Below are 21782 nucleotides of genomic sequence, written 5' to 3' on the forward strand. Positions count from 1 at the left end.
AGAAGCCTACCATATTTGACAAAAATGACAGTGTTATCAATCAAATGCACCACGCAGATTTTCTTTCTGCGGCACGATGAAAGTGACTTAAGTCTACATATCCCACAATCCTCTGCGGGCTTCTCACCCCTCTTAGTTTTTGCATCCGGGGCCGAACTTCCTTTTCCTCTGTGCCTAGATGCGATGAGGACCTAGGTTTGCCCGGACCTCTGAAAAATCCGAATCCATCCTTGTAAAAGGCACCACCGAACCTCGCCAAAATGACCGAGCAGATGACAGTTAGGGGGACCCTGAAGGGGCACAGTGGATGGGTCACCCAGATCGCCACTACACCCCAGTACCCCGACATGATTCTGTCGGCGTCCCGAGGTGAGGCTTCCCCCGCCGGCTCCGCCAACATGGCTAGAGTTAGCATTGAGTAGCTAGCTTCTCGCCTGCTGTAATTTTAGACAAACCACGACGCTGTCTTGAGTGTCGCAGGCCAATTCCACAATATAACCAACCATATAATCTCTAATCCAGTGTTTCCACTCCTCATGAGTAACTGTTAAGGTCAGATCCAGGTTAGTTAAGCTTGTGCTATCTGGCGTCATCCGTTAATGAAAGTTACCTGCAAGTACTTGAGACACGTGATAGTGGTTACCTACATGTATTCGTGTGTGTAGTTGGTAAAAAAAAATCATTCGTAAACCTTGAAATTTGGAGCTTCCGGTCAAGTATTTGACAGTCCTAATCAGAAATCCCTTAGCTTAGTGCTAGCATCACATGCTAATGTACCCCACCTGCTCTTTAAACTGGCTCTTGTGTCGTATTTTCTTTATTCATTCCTTTTCCCAGATAAGTCCATCATTATGTGGAAGCTGACCCGTGATGAGACCAACTATGGCATCCCCCAGCGCTCCCTGAAGGGCCACTCTCACTTTGTAAGTGATGTTGTCATCTCCTCAGATGGACAGTTTGCCCTGTCAGGTGCCTGGGATGGGACCCTCAGGCTGTGGGACCTCACCACGTAAGTGCAGAGGGTGGATTTATCTTTTAAGTTCTGGATAGTTAGTTTATGAGGAGCTCCAGAAATGCTGTAGGCGTTCTCCCCAAGCTTAATCTAGATGATGCATACGGTGGGACATTTGAGCTCAAAATCTGTTTTTTTTTTTCACCTCCACAAGTTTTATATACCCAGAGAGGTAAAAAGACTTCTCTAGGTTTGTGTTGTTACTTTGTGTTTAAAACAAACGTGTCAGTACTTGCATATTCCCTAAAATAGAAGCAGACTAAAATATGCCAGGCACTTTTATATTTCATTAGGTTAAGAATAACAACAGCTTGGATTGACCTAAAGCAGTCTTTACATAAAAGGTCCAAATAGCTTTTTAAAAATAAACTATACCTCAGTTTCTCTTTTATAAGAGGATTACTTGTCTTTTTCCTTATCTGAGCTTTAAATTTTCAAGTTGCCATTGAATGCAGCATCAGCTCTGAAACAGCTCATGCCAGAATGACACTTTATGAATCCTGAGTATAGCCGCACTTAAGTATGACTCATAGCAGAGTTATACTACGTCTTAAGCCTTTCTCCAGACAATAGACGGGTCCAGTGTGATCAAACCCAACAGTTATTTAACTTACTTTGGGGTGCTCTGTCTCACAGATATCGCACCTTTGTTCCTAATGTCTTCTGTCAAAGGTTGACGATTGAAGCAAAATAGTTACTCGTGTTAGAAAATGCACGTCCACACGCCTTCCGTTCTTAATATATCTGCAAACATTTTTCGAAGACGTATAAATTGAACGCTCTGATATTAGCTGTTGTTTCTGTGTCTTCATTCATCAATAAAGCCAGGGAAACACTTCAAATGGCACCGTTTCATTGTGTCCTCTTTTAGTTGTGGCTCTTAAATGAGTGAGTGGTTCTTGGAAGTTAGATCTGGCATGATAGATGTAATCGAGGTTTGTTTTAAATCTGTGATTCATGGTTTTGTTAATCGGAACTGTTTCTCCATTTTTCCAGTGGTCTCACCACCCGTCAATTTGTTGGACACACCAAGGATGTTTTGAGCGTGGCCTTCTCTGCCGATAACCGCCAGATTGTGTCTGGCTCCCGGGACAAGACCATCAAGCTGTGGAACACTCTCGGTGTCTGCAAATACACCATTCAGGTGAGCCAAGCGATGCTGCTCCCTTATAGGCAGCAGTCGGACTTTATTTTTAGTGGTAGAGGTTCTGATGGGTTGCAACCTTTTAACTGGTGTTGCTATGAAATGGCCGCTTGAGTCTTCTCAGCAGCAGTTGTTTAGTCAGAGTTACCTTTTAATGTTGGGTCGTGTGATTCTTGCGTTTAGAGTTTCTGTGCTTCGTTTTGCAGGATGAAGGCCACACTGAGTGGGTGTCTTGTGTTCGCTTCTCCCCGAATAGCAGCAACCCCATCATTGTCTCCTGTGGCTGGGACAAGATGGTCAAGGTATGTTTTCCTTTACCTGAAGACTGAGTGGGGGAAATGTAGTCACGCGTGGTGTGTGTGCGCTGGGATTTGAAAATGTGTGCACGTATTATCTGACGTGCTCACTGAGAAGATTGTTTGGTTATAGTTTGATATAGTTGTGTCTACACCAGCATTGATGTAACGGTCGCTGTCCCTTCCTCCTAGGTGTGGAACCTGGCCAACTGTAAGCTGAAGACCAACCACATTGGCCACACCGGCTACCTGAACACAGTGACTGTCTCCCCTGATGGCTCTCTGTGTGCATCTGGTGGAAAGGTATTATACTTTAATTTGTGGACTACCACACAATGTTCTGAGTTCATTCATTGTGATATCAGTGAACACATAGGAAGGCCCAGTTTACAGGCATCAGCAGTGATGGAAAACTTCATATTCATCCGACTTTAAAGAATGATGACAATAGAGGCTGTTTCTGAGTGATACCTGCATGTGTACGGGTCATCGTGTTCTCGCTTAAGATTTATGACGATGGCCGTTGAGTTCACTGTAAAGAGCCAGGATGCAGTTGTTGAAGAATTTCTTTTCATCTTAGGATGGCCAGGCTATGCTGTGGGACCTGAATGAGGGCAAACATCTCTACACCCTGGACAGTGGTGACATCATCAATGCCCTTTGCTTCAGCCCCAACCGCTACTGGCTATGTGCCGCCACCGGCCCCAGCATTAAAATCTGGGTGAGTCACGATGATCATCTTATCGGAACGAAGCATAAAGGGCTGTGATGAAACTTTTCACACTAACTGTATTATTTGATGATATCAGAGGCTGTTTCTGAGCTCCAACTGAATCCACTTTGGGTTTTTTTGTGCATCGGCTTGGCTCACCATTTCTTTGGTGCTTTACTACCTTTGTTAATAATCACTTGTTGTTTTGCCCTCATGTAGGACCTGGAGGGCAAGATCATTGTGGATGAGCTGAGACAGGAAGTGATCAGCACAAACAGCAAGGCTGAACCGCCACAATGTACTTCCCTGGCTTGGTCTGCTGATGGACAGGTACACAATGTTCAGCTCCATAGGATCTTTAAGTCTTGCTGGTTTTGATGATGTAACCCCGGTGATTATACCCATTCACTTTTAACTCTGATGTCTTCTGCTGACAGTCCTGCAAATATGAGGGGCACTATAGAAAGAAAAAAAAATTGATTAATAATGGACAAACTATAGATACTTTGGGTAATTGGTGTTGATTCATGTCCTTCCTACTTTCCCTACAGACCCTGTTTGCTGGCTACACTGACAACCTGATCAGAGTGTGGCAGGTCACTATTGGAACTCGATAAAGGACCCCTCGCTGAAGCAACTTTGAATAAAAAGACTGTTTGAAAAGAACGTGTGCCGTCTTGGTGTTAACGCTGATATTCATGCTTCTGTTTTAAGTTTATACAGGTAGAGATGAATTCATGTTGTGCAACAAGAAGGGTTTAATTGAAAGATGAGATTATTTAATGTTAAACGGTTGGAAGAAAAAAAATGTAATCATTGAAATGTGAATATGTGCACTCACAGTGAGAGAATGAATTATTTGATGTAGGTCTTCCGGAGTCGCGTCCTTTGTCCTACTTGGCATGCCGTAGACCTGTTGTGGTAACGTAGCAACCGAAACGAAACATTTAGAACATAACGCTGTGGGTTAAACGCTCACTTAGTTGCTGTTTTTTTTTTTTATTATTTTGAAGCATATAAAATGTGTCCTTTTTATTAATTAATGTTTACGGTAGCTATTTTCTTAATGTTGACTTAGACGCTAACGGGGAGACAGCGTTACATTTGGCTGCATACTACAGACGCCTCATTAAGCTAGCGTTAGCATACAGAGGAAAAAGATGGACCAAACTTCACATAGTCGTATTTTTGTTGAAAGAACATTGGCCATCATTAAGCCAGACGTCGTCCACAAAGCTGAAGAGATCCAGGATCTTATCCTCAGGTCGGGCTTCACTGTCCTACAGGTTGGTTTTAAATGTTTAACGTGGAGGTTAATGATTTATAGAAAGATGGACAGATTGATGATGCTCAGTTTTTGAGGTGCGCTGTTATTTCAGGAAAGCGATTACGTCAGGTCTTCATTGTGAAATGAGCGTATGTAATTACCGGGCCTTTCCATTTACAGGTTGACGGGTATATAATTTCCATATTTAAGAAATAAGACGAGAAAAGCTGCTTTGCTATTACTGATCCGGTTTTCTATTAGAGATCAATGTGATGGAAAACCTGTCTTGTTGAAGTAAGTGTTCAACTTTGTAAATTCGCAACAGGTTGAGCTGAATGTTTTCTAATTATTTTCATGAAAGACATTTCTCAGAACGAGTGTCAATGATCAAGTGTTACAAAGAGGAGGCTTAACATCAGTGACGATTTGGATAAAACAGCTCCAGTTTGAACAAAGATGTTGCTTTGTATCCGAACATGTCTTCAATCCAAGTTAATCTAACAATTCTGCTTAAAAAAGTGAGCTCTCTTTCTACCTTTGGAGCAATGAAGTAATGTACATCAGGAACAAATGTAAAGCTCCACAAAAAAAACTACAAAAATCACAACTTTGATCAGATTAAATATATCTGCTTACTGCACTTTGCTCATCCTTTTTCTTTTTTTAATCAGCAAATAACCTAAGTATTAAAGGCTATGTCGAGTTAACATTAATTATTTTAATTCAGGTTGCTGGTGTATATTTGATATCATTAGATAATGATAATTTCTGATAAGTGTAATCAAATAATGAAAATTAAGAAAGGTGAAAGCCAAAGTTATTTATATGCTTCTCAACTCACAGGATTCTTTAGTGTGAAATGAAGTGACAGCACATTCCACTGTTTAAGCAGAATGATGGGTTTTTGTGACACTGCATATTGAAATCAAGTTATTAGGTTTTATATTATTGGCAAATAGTGCATTTGTGGCAGCTCTCAAAGATAAGTTATAAGACGGATACATACCAGTACAGCAGTTGCTGCGTGAAAAGTCTCATATGACCCCACCTTGTCTTGTCTGTACAGAAATGATGTGACCCATCCAGAGTAGTTTGACAAAGTGGAAGATAAATCTACTACGTTGACTACTGATAGATCATCTCTCGCCACACGTTTCTCTGAACTGTCTAATTATTACTCCCTGCCGCAGAAGCGGAGACTGCTGCTAAGTCCAGAGCAATGCAGCGACTTCTACGCAGACCAGTATGGAAAGCTCTTCTTTCCCAGCTTGACAGCCTTCATGAGCTCCGGCCCAATTGTTGCCTTGATGCTGGCTCGTGACAATGCCATTGCACACTGGAAGTCCATCATAGGGCCTGCCAGCATCGCCAAGGCCAGAGAAATGCAACCAGATTGGTCAGTCTTACATATTGTTGAGTGTATTACTTGTGTGAGCATATATTTGGATGTCTAAAGTCACTACAAATGCAAAAACTCTTGTTCTTTTGGGCAGGTCTGACTTGTGACATTCAAAGAGCCGTTAAGATTTACTGATAAAATAAATGTAACTCAACAAAGGTTATCCAGCCCTCAGATGCCATAATCGCTGTATCACAGAAGTGGGAAGTTAGAACGGTTTTGCTCTTACTTTTTTGTTTTGCCTTTACCATCAAATCTCATCGTTAGTTATTTAGTTCGCATAAGAAATAAATGAGCTAAAAATGCTCAACTGCAACCCGACAGAGACCCGTGTTTCTGTGTTATTTTCACCAAAAATTTCATCAAGACCTGAGGGAATTGTGTCAGATTGAGAAAGAAAAAAAGAGCAATCTCTTTTTTACGTGTCCTGTAAGAGTGGATACAAGTGTGAGTTCATGTATTAGTTTTACCTGAGGCAGGGCCTAAATGTCTGCACTCCTATAATCAGTTGAATTTTCCCTCAGCCTCAGAGCGAAATACGGCACTTCTGAACTGAAAAATGCGCTCCATGGCAGCGAGTCGTTTCATGCAGCTGTTAAGGAGATCAAATTTATGTTCCCAAACTGTAAGTGATCTGCAGCCTCACACATCCTATTGTTCATACAGAGATTGATCTGTCAGTACCCACAGTTCTCTGCCCCGCGTCACCTCTCTCTGCAGCTGTAATTGAGCCCTTTCCCTCAAAAGAGGCGACTGAAGAATACTTGAGCAGATACGTCAATCCAGTTCTGCTTCGTGGACTGACTGAGCTCTGCAAGGAAAAGCCACCCAAACCCTGTGTGAGTACTGATGCGAAATGGGATGCGTCGGCTGTGGCGTATTCTTGTTGCCATGTTGATTTCTGTCGGCTTTTTGTTTTTCTTTTGGTCTCTGCAGATTTGGCTTGCTGACTGGCTGATTAAAAACAATCCCAACCAGCCTCAAATATGTGATGGATTCATTGTGGAAGATGAAGGATGAAGGCTAAACACAATATCCAAGAGACGCGTTTCAATGTTTTTGTCCGATTCATATGCTCATTGTGATAATTAAATATAATAAATTCCAAACACTACCCGTGTGTGTTTTGTTTGCTTTTTGAAACCACTTCATCACATAAATGCAAGCACATCATCTTGAGCTACCAGATAAAGCAGCAAATTGGCTTATAGTCAGCATTTGAGATGACACAATAACACTAAGTAAGGCTGAGGAAATACTTAATAACGTGTTTTGGTTTAGGTTTACCTATTTCATCAGCTGTTAATCCTTTTGGAGAACACCACAAACCCAATATCTACTATACAGTACTACATACTATACATACAGTAGTATCCCATGATGACACTTCATTGCAAGGTAAATTATTTCAATTCTTCAGATGAGCATTCAGATTTTTATTCACTCTGTCTTGTATTGTGGGTGAACAGATTATTTCAGCGACAGTTCCAACAATAACATGATGTTTGTACAACTGAACAAATGCAGCTCATAACTCATCCTGCAGAGTTTACAGTCCAAGTAGCTTACATACTGTAAGCTAGTACACTGAAACATTACAGTTGAAACTATAAAGTGCATCTTTTAATTTATATATATATATATATATATATATATATATATCAACTGAATCCAAAACTGAAGCATAACTGCGTCATAAACTACCACAGTCTAAACTGTAAAAAAAACATCATGTATTTCCTAATCAGTGGTTCCTCATCATGCATTCGATTTATTCTGTCAGATCTGAAGAACCAAGAAAAATAAGAAAATTTGTCTTTATTCAGCTCTTAGAATCACCATGAGCTGGGTGACAGAGACAGGTTTATTCTGTCTCTTCCTACTCGCTGTTTTTTTCGCTCTAAACGTTTACATGCATACCGCAGGCTTGATGACAGCACCTCGGTTTGTCCGTATTTCTCACAAGAACCTCCTGCACTGGAGTACATCTTCTTCAGATTCTGGGTGAAGTGTAAAAATAGTGAGTCAAGGGTGACAGTTTGAAGCATTACTCAACACGACGGAGCGGCTGCTGACACCCCCGAGCTCTGAGTAGTTTCCAGCGGCAGTGAAGGTTCACCGAGTTCCTTCCTGTGTTCCGAGGGCGTGAACAACTTATGGAAGAAGAAAGAGGCCGGCAAGCAATTGGCCGGTGCTGTGATTGACAGCAGACGTGATCCAATCGGAGGGCTTCTCCGCAGAAATGTCGTTTTTTTCTGCCGGTTCTAGAAAACCAACCACGAGTTGTCGTCGTGTGGGAGAATCCATCTTGAAGAGAGCTCTCCGGTTGTGTGACCAGTAAGTAGCTTTCTGTATTTATTAAACCTGCCTTTTTCGCCGAGAGATTGTTACAAATTTATAATGAATCGATGAGCATTTTTATTGTCTTTATGATAACTATTGAGTAAATGTGCGATTTTTTAAAATAATCGGCCTAAATTTCGGCCAATACGGCCTCTGACTTACGTAACTGCGAAATTGAGTTGCTCAGTTCAGGCTTGCTTTTATCAGTGAGTCACAGATGGCTGCAACTTTTCTAATCTTTGCCTCCTGCAGCACTGCACTTTAGATTAGGGGTAGTTGCGGGTGTTACGCGAGGAAATGGTTGCGCTGCTGCCAATTGTCGGTGCAGTCAAGTACGCGAATGTATGGGAAGCGATGTCGCCGGTCAAAATGGTGGGAAATGTACGAATTGGCACTGTGTAAATGGCGAAGCGCGCACGGTGAGACGGATTGCAAAACCGCTGCTGCTTGACAACCCGCTTTCCTTGTGCTCTTAGGTATATTAGTGCAAAATGTCTGAGACAGAGCAGCAGTATATGGAAACGTCGGAAAACGGCCACGAAGTGGACGATGATTTCGACGGAGCCGGCCAGGAAGAGAACGACGGCAGCGCCGAGATCGACTGCGGAGAGGCTGCAGGGCCCGATGCGGACACCAACTCGCAAAACGGCGGCACAGAGGGCGGCCAGATCGACGCCAGCAAAGGCGAGGAGGATGCTGGGTGAGTTTTTGATTCTATAATTAATTTATTTTCTTAAATAAACGAATTTATAAAGCCTACTAGCCGTTTGCCATGTTTCTTTGTTCAGCCGGCCTTTTGTTGGCGCCATGTGCAGAGTGGAGGGGGGGATGGGCGCTTCAGTTGGGATTACATCTAACAGTATTTTCTGATGAGGGGGGAGAGAAAAAAGGTTTTAGATGCATATACGCAATGCTCCATCGTGCAGATTTTTAATTTATTGAATTGTGATCTGAAAGCAACCTGGAGGTATAGTAACAACTGGGTGTCCCCTATAAGTTACTGTCAACAGATGTTCTGGAACAGTGTGTACATAGTGTATATTTACCCCCCACCGCCCTCCTCCTCCTCCTTCCTGCCCAGCAACACCCCTGCTACCACATGTTGTAGCTTAACTGTTCCCATTTCTGTGTTTAGGAAAATGTTTGTTGGTGGCCTCAGCTGGGACACAAGCAAGAAGGATCTCAAAGATTACTTCTCAAAATTTGGTGAGGTTTCAGACTGCACCATCAAGATGGACCAGCAGACGGGCCGGTCAAGAGGCTTTGGCTTCATTCTCTTTAAAGATCCGGCCAGTGTAGATAAGGTGAGCCAGACTCCCAACATGCCTGCAGTGAAGGAAGTTGCAAATGGTGTTTTATTTTAATTTCAATTAATTAATCGTATGTTTTTTAAATTTTTTAACGTAGGTTCTTGAACAGAAGGAACACAGGTTAGATGGCCGACAGATTGACCCCAAGAAAGCCATGGCTATGAAGAAGGAACCAGTCAAGAAAATCTTTGTGGGGGGCCTTAATCCTGACACATCCAAGGAAGTCATTCAGGAATACTTCGGGACCTTTGGAGAGGTACAGCAATCAGTACATATTTAATTGAATTTAGCAATCAAACAGTTCTAGTGCTATTGGCTGCTTCATGACTTTGTTTTCCTCTTTTGTAGATTGAGACCATCGAGCTGCCACAAGATCCAAAGACCGAGAAGAGGAGGGGATTTGTATTTATTACATATAAAGAAGAGGCTCCTGTCAAGAAGGCTATGGAGAAGAAGTACCACACCGTTGGTGGCAGCAAGGTAAAGGGACCGTACACATTTGCCTTCAAGCAATCATGAGCATAAGACTTGTGAATTTAGCAAAAGTAATTTTCTCTGTGCTTTTGCAGTGTGAAATTAAAATCGCCCAGCCCAAAGAGGTCTACATGCAGCAGCAGTACGGCGCCCGTGGATACGGCGGACGTGGCAGAGGACGTGGAGGTGAGCGTCTTTTGTGTATAGCAGCAGAATCTTTACCGTAATCTACTCTTAATAGGACTTAATAGTAACTGCCTGGTTGACAAAGATCTCGGCTGTTGTTTCTAGGTCAAGGCCAGAACTGGAATCAAGGCTACAACAACTACTGGAACCAGGGATACAACCAGAACTACGGTTATGGACAGCAAGGCTACGGATATGGCGGCTATGGCAACTATGACTACTCTGCTGGTTATTACGGCTATGGGGGTGGCTACGATTACAGTAAGCGATAAGTGCCCCCGGGGAGAGAAACAGAATGAGAGAAACTTTTATTTTCTTGGTCCTCCTTGTTGTACAGAAGAACTCAGTCCCTTTTTCTCTTGTCCTCCAGACCAGGGCAATACAAGCTATGGGAAAACTCCAAGACGTGGAGGCCACCAGAGTAGCTACAAGCCATACTGATCACACATAGTGCAGGTATGCATTCTTGCATCATCCGTGGTAGTATGAGAACATAGCTGTAACCATTAGTGCCTTTTGACCCCAAAGATCTCCATCTACTCTAAATCCATTCAAGCATTGTGGTGGGGTTAGGGTAGGCCGTGATGTGGGGTCTGTGATCATTAAAGATGGATTCATTCCATCTGTCAGCCATCTTGAGATGCATCTCGACGAAGACTACTTGATCAGTAAGAAATGAGTCGGTGGATGTTGAAAAACAGGAATGAGGGCCGTTTCATCTTTCACCAGGGTGCTAGGTGTCATAGCTAGCGGTCGTGTCCCCCCCCTCCGCCCCCAAAATGTCTGTCCATTCACTGACTTGTCAAACTCATTCATGCACCTGTCTGTCTTTGAGTATCTGCATGCCACATCTGGTTTATTCTCAGTAACGTAAAGCACCGTGTTTTTCTCTTAAGGTCTAAAGTAAATAAGAAAAAGAGATCCATGGTCTGACCACAGCGAACATGGACTCTGGCTTTTCCTTTGGAGTTGGCAGAAATTTGGACTCATGCTCCATTTGTACAGATCAAGTGAGGAACTGGGGAAGCAAATGTCACTTTTCCACTTTTTATTTTATATTGTTTTGTGTCCATTTACATTTCCAGTGATGGAAGTGTTATTTTTACTGTACTTTTTGGTACCTTTTTTGAATCTAATGTATTGTATGGTTGTATTTTTACATGTCTACTGGATTTACAGATAAACAGGAGCAAGAGCTTTTAAAGCTCCCACATAAAACAATGTTGCTTTTTATTTCTTTGGGTTTTTTTTTTTTTGTTTGTTTTCCTTTCTTTTTCATTCGATGTTTGTAGATTTATTTGGTTTTAGTTCTCCCATGCTGAGTGTTGGATGCAATTTGCATGGCTTCAGATGTGGGGTGAGGTGAAATAAGGGATTTAAACTAATCAAAGGGTTCTTTGTCAGTGTGTCAAGTAAATATTGCAAATGGCCTTGTAGATGAACACAACCAGCATCCTTTTTTCTTTTCTTTTTTTTTTTGTCTTTTAAGGAGGTTCTTTCCCCATCATGTCTGCAATTTTAAGTGGCTTTACTAGTGTTATTCAACTGAACGCAAGCCTGTTAATGTAAGAGGGTAATCCCTCTGTCACTGGAAACTCATTCCTCTAGTGTCTTGGGCAAATTGATAGAAATAAACTTTTGGTTTATATTACACACGGATCTTTTTGTTATTATTTGTAAAGTTAATGTTAAATGTTTTGCACTGTAAAATGGCTTGCTTGTTTTGTCTCAAGTAATGTTAACATCTCCACGGATGCCTCTTTGGGAAGCTGTGGGAGAGGGCCTCACTACCTGCAGGATAACTGGCTGAGTGTTAATACCCACCCCACTAAATGTGAAACTGCAATACTTGAGCAAATTTATTTTTTGTGAATGTGTCCATGAGTTAAAGATAGTGGTCTGGTAAGTGATTTAACTCAAACCTACTGTGTGGATCAGTGTTAAGTTGAGGCTGCTTATTTAAAGTACGACTGCTGTGGGTAAAAAGAAGTTATCTTTTTATTGATGCCCTTTTCAAAAAGTTGTGCATTTTAGTGTCGCATCATTATCTTCTGGTGCATTGTCATCTCGGGTGTAAACGGTGCGCTTCAGCTGGCGTCGAGTATATATTTACTTCCAGTAAGCTGGGAGCCGTCAGAGGTGATGGCATCTTCTTCTTCATCCAAATTGACGCCATGAATTGGTGCTGAACACCTGCAACAAATCATTTACAATGACAAGGCGGCTCCTGATGACTTGAAGCGGCGAGCCTTTAGAATCCATCTTCATCACGCTCGACTGATGGTGTGTGATCATAGTTTGTTATTCTGACTTGTCCTCCATCTCAAAAGAACCAGCTGAATCCCCACAGTGGTCAGTGTTCAGCCAAGGGAAGCTGTGTGATCTGCTGCAGCCTCAAACGGATATTAATTTCTCTACCTCTGAACTTTATGAATGTGACCACCTGACAATGTTTGATGCAATTAAAGGTTTTTTACAGGTTTAACAAACCTTTAGATGTCTTCATTTTCCAGTTTGAGGTCACTGGTTTTCATTTCTGTGAGGAGAAATTGAATGAATCATTAGGCATCTTTCTTCCTGTCAGAATCTGACTCGTATGACGTGTCAAGCAAACGGAATACACATTTATATATTTGCATCTGTTGTTTCAAAATGGCGCAAAATTTGTGTCAGCGACCTGTGAGGATGCGGTCGATACACCGAACTACCAGTTCTGCGTCCTCCGTGCTGAAGCACATGGGAGGCTTAAACTTCACCACGTTCTCCCAGGGGCCATCGGTGCTGACACAGATTCGGTCCTCCTCCTTCAGCCTATTTCAAAGACGACATCCGAATGAATGTGACATGAAGTGTGTGGCTCTGTAACCGTTAGCTACTGTCTCGCACTGTAATCTCACTTCTTCACCACCCGTGCTGCCGCTTTAGTGGCGGGAGTCTTCTTCTCTCTGTCTGTAACCAGCTCAAGCCCCACGAACAGTCCAACACCTCTGCAGATTCAGAAAATAAATAAATAAATTGTACCGCATTTAAATACATCTTTTCACTGGTTAAAGTGAGAGAGAAAAAAAACGTCCATTATGTAGAACACTCCGGCGTGTACGCAGATAATCTGTGACACCTCTGTGCTCTGCTGACTGGAAACACTTCGGACTGGAGCTCAAAATTACAGTTACAACCTGTTAACTGCTCGTAAAAGTTACTACAATTTGTAAAAGTATGTTTTTTAAATATTTTTTTATTTTTTTATTACCAGAGTCCAATTGACACTTGACAACTGAACAGCCTGAGTTCAGTAGAAGGGACATTCTTACCTGACATCTCCAACTATTTCATGTCTTGCTTGGAGTTTTGCGAGCGAATCTTTAAGATATGCTCCCACCCTTATGGAGTTTCCTCTGAGGTCCTCCTCCTCTATCACATCGAGCACTGCCAGGCCAATTGCACAAGACACAGGATTCCCTCCAAACTGTATTTAGTTGGAGAGAAATTGTATCATAATATGAATGCTTGTATAGTAGAATAATAGCAAAGGGTGAACAAATCACTTTTTCTCTATGATCAACATGATTTACTTGATAAATCTGAGCTAAATCTATTTGGAAAATAAAGTTTGGTTAATAAAAAATGTCTAAGAAAATGCCAAACTGATTTTCTATGAAGGAATAGACCTCACTGGTCAGTAGTCCTAGTACTAGTATACTCACCGTGTTGAAGTATTCCACTCCGTTAGCTGTGAAGGCTCCGGCTATCTCCACAGTAGTTACCACACATGCCAGGGGATGCCCGTTGCCCATTGGCTTGCCCATGGTCATAATGTCTGGACAGAATCCCCCTCCCTGAAGCTGGAAAGCCCAGAAATGACTCCCAACACGCCCAAAACCAGTCTGCACCTCATCTGCCACGAACACTCCGCCAGCAGAGCGCACGTATCTGTGGAGAGTATGAGGGAGACGCACCATGTCACCGTTGCAGCGCATGAGGCAGAAACAACTGGAGAACTGAATCATTACTCACTCAGCAACTTTAGTGGAGTATCCTTGTGGCAAGATGATTTGTCCTCCAACGCTTGGCAATGACTCGGCAAAGAAGGCAGAGATCTTTGGGGAAAGCAGCAATAAATAGACAACGTCAATGTCAAGCATTGGCTGTGTTTCATTACAGCCTGCAGTGTATGTAGCTGAAGGCCAATTATTTCATGGAGGGTGCACAGAGCTATGTTAAAGTGTACCTTGCGACCCTTCCTGTGGATCTCCTCTATCAAGTCTTTTACTGTGTCGGCGTATGCTTGGCCTGGGTTGGGGTGATCCCTTCCGTATATGCCTCTGTAGGTGTCCGGTAAAGGTGCCTGGGAGGATGAAACGCAAGCTTTCAGATGAGCAGGAATCCATTGTTGGTTTGCATTTTACGTTTTAACAGTTTTGTAGGCGTACACACCACATGAACCCATTCTTTCTGTCCCGCCAGTTTCCGGAACTTGTAAGGACTAATGTCGATGAGGGACATCAGATGTCCATGGTACGCACTGGTGCGGAAGGAGGGTTAATTCATAACTGAAATGCAAGGGGACTGTCAGAGTGTAAAAGCGCCGCTCTAAAACTAAATACTTACTGGTCAAGCACTATGACATCTTCCTGTTGGGTGTACTGTTGGGCCAAGCGTAGGGCAAGGTCGTTGGCCTCTGAACTGTCAGTGAAGTAGATATGCAGTCACTGGAAAGATACTTCAGGATACCATCCTGTGTGACTGTGGGTGCATCTCTTACCCGGAGTTAACAAAATAAAAGACACACAGTTTCTCAGGCAGGGTGGCAGCCAGGCGGTCGGCATACAGGACAATGTTGTCATGCAGAAATCGTGAATTTGCGTTCAGGACGTCCATTTGTGCCGTCGCAGCCTTCGTTACGGCAGGGTGACAGTGACCCACTGTAGAAAAGATGGTTACGGTTACTACCGCTTTATAGCTTCCTGCCACCAGGAGGCAGAGCTGTAAAATGATTTTCTCAAGCAATAAGTATGAACTATGAACTAGAAGACAAATGTTTTACCATGTTGGACGTTGCTGATGCAGTCCAAATAGCGTTTGCCGTTTTCATCGAATAGATATTGTCCTCTTGCCCTGACTATTTTAACAGGGTCATCTGAATAAAACAGCCTACACGACTGACTGTAATCAAAAGAACGAATACGTGTCAGCAACGTGTTGTGCTTAAACCATACATTAATTGCCATGAAGAAAATACAATACATACCCGATTAACCTATGTCTCATAGCCAAAGTGTCTTCTTTCCTTAGTTTTTGTTCTGCCATTTAGCCCTTGAGAGTCTCTCTATGTCGCTGTGTCATGCAAACCAAAGACTGCAAAAGCAAAAATCAACGAGCAACGCAAAACCAGCTGCTGATAACGTTAAATAAAACTATATAGCTAACTCTTTCAGCAAGTCCACTGTTTAGCTAAGTGAAAAGATTTACCACGCATGCGTTAACAGCAGATTTTACGTTCACTCACTGTTAGCCATTTGTAATGTTGTAATGTCGCCAAATAAATGTAATTATCTATCTGTTTAATTACTATTTAATATATGCATATATAACAAAACGTTAACGTTGACAGCTTTAGTTAGTTTGTAAATTTCTGTAGCTTTATTTAGAACGGCCCAACTCTCTGACTGTAACGGGGACAGAGACAAGTAAAATAAGTCAAACTTGTGTCACTCCATGTAAATGTAAAGCTACGAGCACATCGATTAACATTATAATTAAAAAGTGTGTGCTATATATATTTTTTGTTGTTGTTTTCTATAACTGATAAGTTTAAAGCAATGTCCGAAGAATACTACTATAATGGTATCGTCCAAAGCCTATATATACCCAGTTAGACTAGTGCTCAACCGGTGCATTCACTCTGCCGTTGGTTGCTAAGGAAACAGAACGCAGGTAATACATCAGGTCAGCTGTAGCATGCTAGTTTTCACAGAGGCTGTGTGACCAAGCTAGCAGACGTTAAATGGAGTATAGGCTTGTCTTTGTCAACAACTTACTGTCATGATTAGCTGCCAGCCGATAGTAAGCGGTGGCAATTTAATAAAATTACGCCAGTTATTCCAATTGACACACTTGTTATCCTATGTGCTTGCTATCATAACTGGCTAATCACTTGATGCCTCACGGGCTACATCGTGTGATTCAGTTAGCTTACCATTTACCATCTTGCTCACTAGCTAAAGTTGGTGTTGGATTTAGCCAGACAAACTAGCATTATCATATTTTATACACTGTCATTAGTAAGCGATTGTCCTGCAGCTAATGTTTTAACAAATATTTTAACAAACGAGCACAATCGTCTATTCCCTGCAGAAATGTGTGAACTGCGCAGTAATGTGTTATACCATTTGTTGGTGTGCACGTTTTTCAAGTCGGTTGACTTCAGGTCAGGACTATTAAAGTAAACTAACTGATTTGCTGTTTTTGCCATACATGTCTCCCATGTCGTTTTGGTCACATTTCATGGATTATTTCTTATATTCTCTATCATTGGGCTCATTGAGAAGTAGTACCTCTAAATTAGCTGGTGATTGTTGACAGCACCGTTTTTCCTGACGATATGGGATTCAGGACTGTTACCACAGGATGAGTCCAAGTTTGACCCTTAAGTAACTTGCCTTTTGTGGCATGTGGAACTAGGCTAGCATTGTAGCACCGTGTTTGGCATAAAGAGGAAGGCCCTGGAGGCCACATCTCAATGGCTGCAGTGCTGTAACAAAGTCTCATCAGTAAATGCTCCAATTGTCATTAAATGGGTTAATTATGAATCTAGAAGTGTTTATCATTCGAGTTGGCACGGTTTGTACATTGATTTTAAGGACTGGTTTCAGTACCAAATGTACTTTAGCCTTTGCACTCTGAAACACCAGCACGAAAAGGCCAAGTAACACTTTAATACAGCCGAGTTGATATATTGTCTGTTTTAGTTTCAATTTGAGATGTACATGTTTTTACTGTCTGAAGATTTTCAGTGATTTTATTTTAATTATTTTTTTCTTGGGTCGGCTTAATCCTTTTTCAGAAAGTAGTGACTTCAGTAACTATCAGAGCTTAACAGCTACGTCTTTCTATACAAAAGAAATATCTCAAGAATGTGCTCCTAAATTGGACACGTGCAAACTGTCTTGTGGCCTTCTGCTTTCTGGGAACACAGCATCGCTTTGCCTTGAATTTTAGGCCAATGTGTCTTGGTCACTCTTCTTTTGTCACCCCCCCCTCCCTGCAAGGATACTATGGCATGCTTCCAGCCCCTGTCCCATTCATTTTTCACACACTTCCCCCATCCTTTCCCTTTTAGTCTGTCCCTCCCCCTTCCCTTCTCTTGACTATTCACAACTTTTGTCGTTTATTGGACCCAACTTAACCGACTGCCTTTGTTGTACCCTACAAGTTTTAATGTGGTGGATACTCTGGTTTTGTTTGACATATCATTATATTTGGAGTTTCATTACTTTTCAAACTGCTGTGCTCTCTTTACATGATGGAATGTGAAGTGCCTCTTTGTTCAGGGTCTTCTTACGTTCATGTGTGCACTCTGGCATTGTGAACATGAACTTCTACCTTTCATATGTAACTAAGGCAGCACATAAATCCCTGTTTGGTTATCGGGTAAAGGTTGGTTCCGAATATGTGGTCAGTATTCGGGCATTCTGTTCCTTGCTCTGGGCTGTCTGTTGACATGTAAGATACAGTTAAAGCACCGTGTTTAACCAGTTGCTTTTAAATACTGCCAGTCTCGTTCTAATCTGTTCTCATCTGTCCTTTTTTTTTTCTTAGGTGGGATAAAGATGATGATGATGATGTTATAGTGAGCAAGCTGGTCAGTCTGGCTGGTTGAGGTGTGGAGGGGACACCACAAACCATGCCAGGATTCTGACTACTAAAATTTTCACTACCCTCAGTGAATCTCCCATCTCCATGTGTCTCCTTGGACTGTAATTATGGTTACGCTTATCACAGAGCAGCTCCGTAAGCAGAGTTTGGAGGAACCTTATCACAAGGCTTTCTCCTTCAATGCCAGTGTGGTGAGTTGGATAATGAACTTAAAAAAGTGTGCTTCAAACTGATTTGGGTTTTTGTTGTCGAAACGAATTGTTGCATTTGTTACAGTCATTACCTGCCGTGGGCTCCAGTCCTACCATCTCATGGAGTGCTTGTAGAGCAACACAAGGCAAGTCCTATCGATGAAGAGCATCAGCTTTAACTAACGTGGCCATCTCTCTAATGTTTACATTTTTGCATTTCCAGAGCCCACCTCAGCTGCGCACCTACCATCCAAAGCACATGTTTTGGCTAATTCCTGTGAACTAGATTCCGTTTGGCCTCCCTCGCGCTCAGGAGAACACCTCCAGAGACCAGAGGCTGCCTTCATAGACAAAGCTTTCCAAAGTTCACCCCCACCACCCCCAAAACGCCACTGCCGGTCCCTCTCGGTTCCAGAGGATCTGTCTCGGTGCCGCTCCACTTGGCATCCCAGTGCATCCAAGGTTTGGACTCCAGTCAAACGTGGCTGCCATAGTAGGGGGGCATCGAGTTCGGGCTCTGGAGGCAGTTCTTTACCACTTTGTGGTCCCAGTTCTTCCTTCACCTCCTCCTCCATACACTCTTCTTCTAGCCCTACCTTCTTTAGTTTAGCACTGTCATCTGACTCCCCTTTATCTTGGGGCTTCCCATGGGATCTGCCTGACACACTGAAAGGAACTTGTTCTGCCTCCTTTGCTACTCCTTCCTCATGCTCTTCTTCACCTGCCCCCCTGCTCTCTCACTCAGTGCTCCAGCGTCGTTTCTCCCTTTCCCCTGTGCACATTCAGAATGCCTCTGGGGCATCCCTTCACCCTCAGCCCTCCCCCGCTTCAGCCCAGTCTTATGGCTTTTCTGGCCTAGAGCACCCAGCCCTGTCTCCATCTCCCACCTCAGCCTGCAGTACTCCATCCTCCTCTAGGCGCGACCTGCACCCTGCACTACCGCGATGCCACTCGCAGCCTTGCGACATGCGCAGACCTCGTTTGAAGAGGCGCCATGACCCAGATGTTCTGCCCTGCCCCAGACCAGGCCTGGACTTCAGCAAGATGACACAGGTGAGCCAAAAGTGGGTGGTACAGGAATCTGGTTTGTTAGTTTTGTCCTGTTGCAGCTTAGACTATATTTCTAGTAATCCTTAGTTGATGCCATCAGTAATTAAGTGTTACTACTACTTACCTCATGGACCTACATAGTAAAACCTTGCAGGATTCTACTGTATCAGGAATCCATCTCTATACATTTTGTTAGTTAGAAAGGACTTCCTCATCTTGTATCTTTTGAGCTAGCATAGTCTGTTAATTTTAATTTTTGGTATACTTTCCAGTGTTGATCATTTCAAAATCTCTGCTCTACCTGTATTAGTACTGGTGTTCCCCCTCCCCTGAATAATATATTTGTCAAATGACCGTTGCTCTTTCTGCTCTGTAGATTGGTAATCGGGAGAGCCTGTTGTGTGGAACAGGTGGCTGCACATTTCCTGTGTCCTCTCAGGCAGAGCAGCGCTTATCCTTCTCCCCTGAATTTCTGGGAAGAGCCAGCATTGGACCCCTCAGTGAAAGTGAAGAAGAAGAAGAGGAGGAGGAGGAAGAAGATGAAAGAAAAAGAACAATAATGGATGTGGGGACAAAGATTGTTTTTGAGAGAGACTGCACAGAATTGGACTTGAACCTTATAGAAGAAAACTGACTCTCTTTGGTGCTCCCAGTGCGACTACTGCATTCATAAAAAATATAAAGCACACCTGTAGGCTTTGTGCTGTCATCTGGCAGAGGCCTTGAGAACTTGTTGCCCACATGAGGCAAATATCCAGAGTTCATTATTAAGAGCCAAGCAAGTACAAGCTAATGTCAAAATTGCATTGCTATGGTTGTAACATTTGAGCTAGCTCACTATTCAGAACTTCACAAACATGTTAGTGCCTGCCTGTTCAGCACTAACGGGGAAATGCGCATGAGCAAATAAGCAAGTTTTCATGTGCAGACGTTTGTCTTAATTAGCATTAGCCATCGGTATGCATCTCAATAGTCTTACATATCCTTATCAGAACGCTATGTGTGTGAGTGAAAGGAAAGTTCTTATTATTTGCTCCAAGTGTTTACGTGACGCTCACAAAAATCTAGAAGTGAGCTGAGCTGAAGGCGCTTTTCTTCAGTACCCAAGCAGCTCCTCCAGTAGACTGCTTTTAGTAGACTGCTCTAAATTTGGACGAGAGTAAATGTGAGCTGTTGAAGGTTGGCCTGACGGTGCTATGTGTTGGTCAATACTCTGTCGAAGTAGCCTAAACGGCATAAGAATCCATATCTTAATGCTCTCCTGTTTGTTTAACAGGATACATTCCAACATTCTCTACATTTATTTGACTACATGCACACACACTTTTCCTTTAAATTTTTTTTTTATTATTACATCCCTGTGGGAATTCTGCATGGACACAATGCACTCCCTAGCCCCAAACCACAGCTGAATGCCTAACCCTTACGATAAAACTTAACCATAACCTTTAAACAACGTCTTAAACCCCCCAAAAATCACTTTGTACCCATGGGGACGGAAATGTATGTCCCCATGCTAACAAAATATCCCTATAAGTTGGTGGGCTTTCAGGTTTGGGGCCCCCACCATATTATATAAAGAACACACACATGATTCGGCTGCTTAAAAGGTTGCTATAAGTCTATATTGTCAAAGGGAAGTTCTTATTTTAATAGCAGAATGGATTTGGGTTTGTTTCCCAACCCCCCCATGTTTTCTATTCTTGGAATGTCTGTAACTGTTTGGACATCAACTCACCTTACCAACAGTAATACTGATGATACTGTTAACTTACCATGCCTTAAGTCTGAAGAGTTTGTCGGTGCTCTGGTCGTCTTTTCGCAGCCAGACACTTTTGCAGTCTCCCATTTGCACTGATTCAGATATTTCCGGGACGGTGTGGCACATGCACTAGAATAGTTGACTGAATAACTGAATCAGTGCTGCAGCTGGACTCCACAGGGCACAATGTGACGCACTGTATAGTGGTCGGAGCGAGTACACATGTCCAGCCATTTGAGTGTATGTAAAAGGCTGTAGTGATACAGATGATTTGGTGGCCTTTTAGAGATTTTCTTTGTTTGTGTGTTTCGTTCGTTTGTTTTCATGTTTTCAGATGGAAATATTCCTGTTGCACAATTTATGTATGAATAAATTTAATAGAGAATTTTTTTTTTCTGAAAAACTGCCCCGTCGTTCCCTTTTGTAAAGTAATCCCTCCTGCTTCGAGCTGGCGCTCAAAAGTCGGATAAAAGCACCGCGTGAGGTTACTGTGACACCTAGTGGCTGATTACAATATAGTTGTTGCATAAATGTTAAGTTTTAAGTTCATACTGACGTTAACTGTGACGCACACGTCATGGGAAGGGGAAGACTGCTGCTTTTTGCTTAACCCCCCCCCCCTTTTTTTTTTTTAAATTTTTTTTAAAATTTGTAATAGACAATAGTAGACTACTGAGGAAGGGGGGGTCTGCTATTAACACAAAAATACATAAAACACGCAAAATGACACAAATGAAGACACCAGCGGAAACGTGCAAACC

General features: G+C 42.5%; 5 protein-coding genes across 6 annotated transcripts; 4 read left to right on the forward strand and 1 right to left on the reverse strand.

Moving 5' to 3' along the window:
• The first annotated feature begins 148 nt into the window (after window positions 1-148).
• On the forward strand, window positions 149-3830 carry rack1 (receptor for activated C kinase 1). Its single transcript, XM_072395857.1, has 8 exons — window positions 149-369; window positions 838-1009; window positions 2009-2156; window positions 2363-2458; window positions 2645-2755; window positions 3033-3173; window positions 3384-3494; window positions 3716-3830. Exons 1-8 carry the CDS (start codon window positions 261-263, stop codon window positions 3779-3781), a joined length of 954 nt encoding a protein of 317 aa, XP_072251958.1. The 5' UTR covers window positions 149-260; the 3' UTR covers window positions 3782-3830.
• Window positions 3831-3931: 101 nt separating this feature from the next.
• Window positions 3932-6886, forward strand: nme5 (NME/NM23 family member 5). Its single transcript, XM_072395858.1, has 5 exons — window positions 3932-4450; window positions 5622-5827; window positions 6355-6455; window positions 6551-6669; window positions 6767-6886. Exons 1-5 carry the CDS (start codon window positions 4325-4327, stop codon window positions 6848-6850), a joined length of 636 nt encoding a protein of 211 aa, XP_072251959.1. The 5' UTR covers window positions 3932-4324; the 3' UTR covers window positions 6851-6886.
• Window positions 6887-8096: 1210 nt separating this feature from the next.
• On the forward strand, window positions 8097-11794 carry hnrnpaba (heterogeneous nuclear ribonucleoprotein A/Ba). Of its 2 annotated transcripts, XM_072395861.1 has the most exons (9): window positions 8097-8167; window positions 8650-8873; window positions 9309-9477; window positions 9581-9739; window positions 9832-9963; window positions 10053-10143; window positions 10249-10404; window positions 10514-10599; window positions 11040-11794. In XM_072395861.1, the coding sequence occupies exons 2-8, from the start codon at window positions 8665-8667 to the stop codon at window positions 10582-10584; spliced, it is 987 nt and encodes a 328-aa protein (XP_072251962.1). In that variant the 5' UTR covers window positions 8097-8167; window positions 8650-8664; the 3' UTR covers window positions 10585-10599; window positions 11040-11794. The 2 variants fall into 2 exon arrangements, with proteins under 2 accessions (XP_072251962.1, XP_072251961.1); XM_072395860.1 differs by having other exon boundaries at window positions 10514-11794.
• phykpl (5-phosphohydroxy-L-lysine phospho-lyase) lies at window positions 11445-15630 on the reverse strand. The gene is made up of 12 exons (XM_072395859.1): window positions 15392-15630; window positions 15188-15306; window positions 14906-15065; window positions 14752-14826; window positions 14578-14665; window positions 14372-14488; window positions 14158-14240; window positions 13848-14073; window positions 13455-13609; window positions 13041-13130; window positions 12821-12954; window positions 11445-12679 (listed from the first exon to the last, which is right to left on the reverse strand). The coding sequence occupies exons 1-12, from the start codon at window positions 15448-15450 to the stop codon at window positions 12636-12638; spliced, it is 1350 nt and encodes a 449-aa protein (XP_072251960.1). The 5' UTR covers window positions 15451-15630; the 3' UTR covers window positions 11445-12635.
• A 415-nt stretch (window positions 15631-16045) lies between these two features.
• LOC140318161 (protein FAM53C-like) lies at window positions 16046-21408 on the forward strand. Its single transcript, XM_072395862.1, has 5 exons — window positions 16046-16077; window positions 17962-18209; window positions 18295-18355; window positions 18433-19262; window positions 19636-21408. Exons 2-5 carry the CDS (start codon window positions 18126-18128, stop codon window positions 19891-19893), a joined length of 1233 nt encoding a protein of 410 aa, XP_072251963.1. The 5' UTR covers window positions 16046-16077; window positions 17962-18125; the 3' UTR covers window positions 19894-21408.
• The last annotated feature ends 374 nt before the right edge of the window (window positions 21409-21782 follow it).

Source organism: Leuresthes tenuis, unplaced genomic scaffold, assembly GCF_036924035.1.
Source record: "Leuresthes tenuis unplaced genomic scaffold, fLeuTen1.0.hap1 SCAF_11, whole genome shotgun sequence".
In the NCBI taxonomy this organism is placed as follows: Eukaryota; Metazoa; Chordata; class Actinopteri; order Atheriniformes; family Atherinopsidae; genus Leuresthes; species Leuresthes tenuis.

Bases quoted from the DNA above. Each gene is read 5' to 3' on its own strand.
- nme5 (XM_072395858.1), top strand. From the start codon at position 4,325: ATGGACCAAACTTCACATAGTCGTATTTTTGTTGAAAGAACATTGGCC. The intron at 4,451-5,621 runs GTTGGTTTTAAA...TCCCTGCCGCAG, and splicing joins CGGGCTTCACTGTCCTACAG to AAGCGGAGACTGCTGCTAAG. The intron at 6,670-6,766 runs GTGAGTACTGAT...TGGTCTCTGCAG, and splicing joins AAAAGCCACCCAAACCCTGT to ATTTGGCTTGCTGACTGGCT.
- LOC140318161 (XM_072395862.1), top strand. From the start codon at position 18,126: ATGGTTACGCTTATCACAGAGCAGCTCCGTAAGCAGAGTTTGGAGGAA. The intron at 18,210-18,294 runs GTGAGTTGGATA...CATTTGTTACAG, and splicing joins TCTCCTTCAATGCCAGTGTG to TCATTACCTGCCGTGGGCTC. The intron at 18,356-18,432 runs GCAAGTCCTATC...TTGCATTTCCAG, and splicing joins TGCTTGTAGAGCAACACAAG to AGCCCACCTCAGCTGCGCAC.
- hnrnpaba (XM_072395860.1), top strand. From the start codon at position 8,665: ATGTCTGAGACAGAGCAGCAGTATATGGAAACGTCGGAAAACGGCCAC. The intron at 9,740-9,831 runs GTACAGCAATCA...CCTCTTTTGTAG, and splicing joins ACTTCGGGACCTTTGGAGAG to ATTGAGACCATCGAGCTGCC. The intron at 10,405-10,513 runs GTAAGCGATAAG...CTTGTCCTCCAG, and splicing joins TGGGGGTGGCTACGATTACA to ACCAGGGCAATACAAGCTAT.
- phykpl (XM_072395859.1), bottom strand. From the start codon at position 15,450: ATGGCAGAACAAAAACTAAGGAAAGAAGACACTTTGGCTATGAGACAT. The intron at 14,489-14,577 runs GTGTGTACGCCT...TCATCCTCCCAG, and splicing joins AGAAAGAATGGGTTCATGTG to GCACCTTTACCGGACACCTA. The intron at 12,955-13,040 runs GTGAGATTACAG...TCTTTGAAATAG, and splicing joins GCAGCACGGGTGGTGAAGAA to GCTGAAGGAGGAGGACCGAA.
- rack1 (XM_072395857.1), top strand. From the start codon at position 261: ATGACCGAGCAGATGACAGTTAGGGGGACCCTGAAGGGGCACAGTGGA. The intron at 2,157-2,362 runs GTGAGCCAAGCG...TTCGTTTTGCAG, and splicing joins TCTGCAAATACACCATTCAG to GATGAAGGCCACACTGAGTG. The intron at 2,459-2,644 runs GTATGTTTTCCT...CCTTCCTCCTAG, and splicing joins GCTGGGACAAGATGGTCAAG to GTGTGGAACCTGGCCAACTG.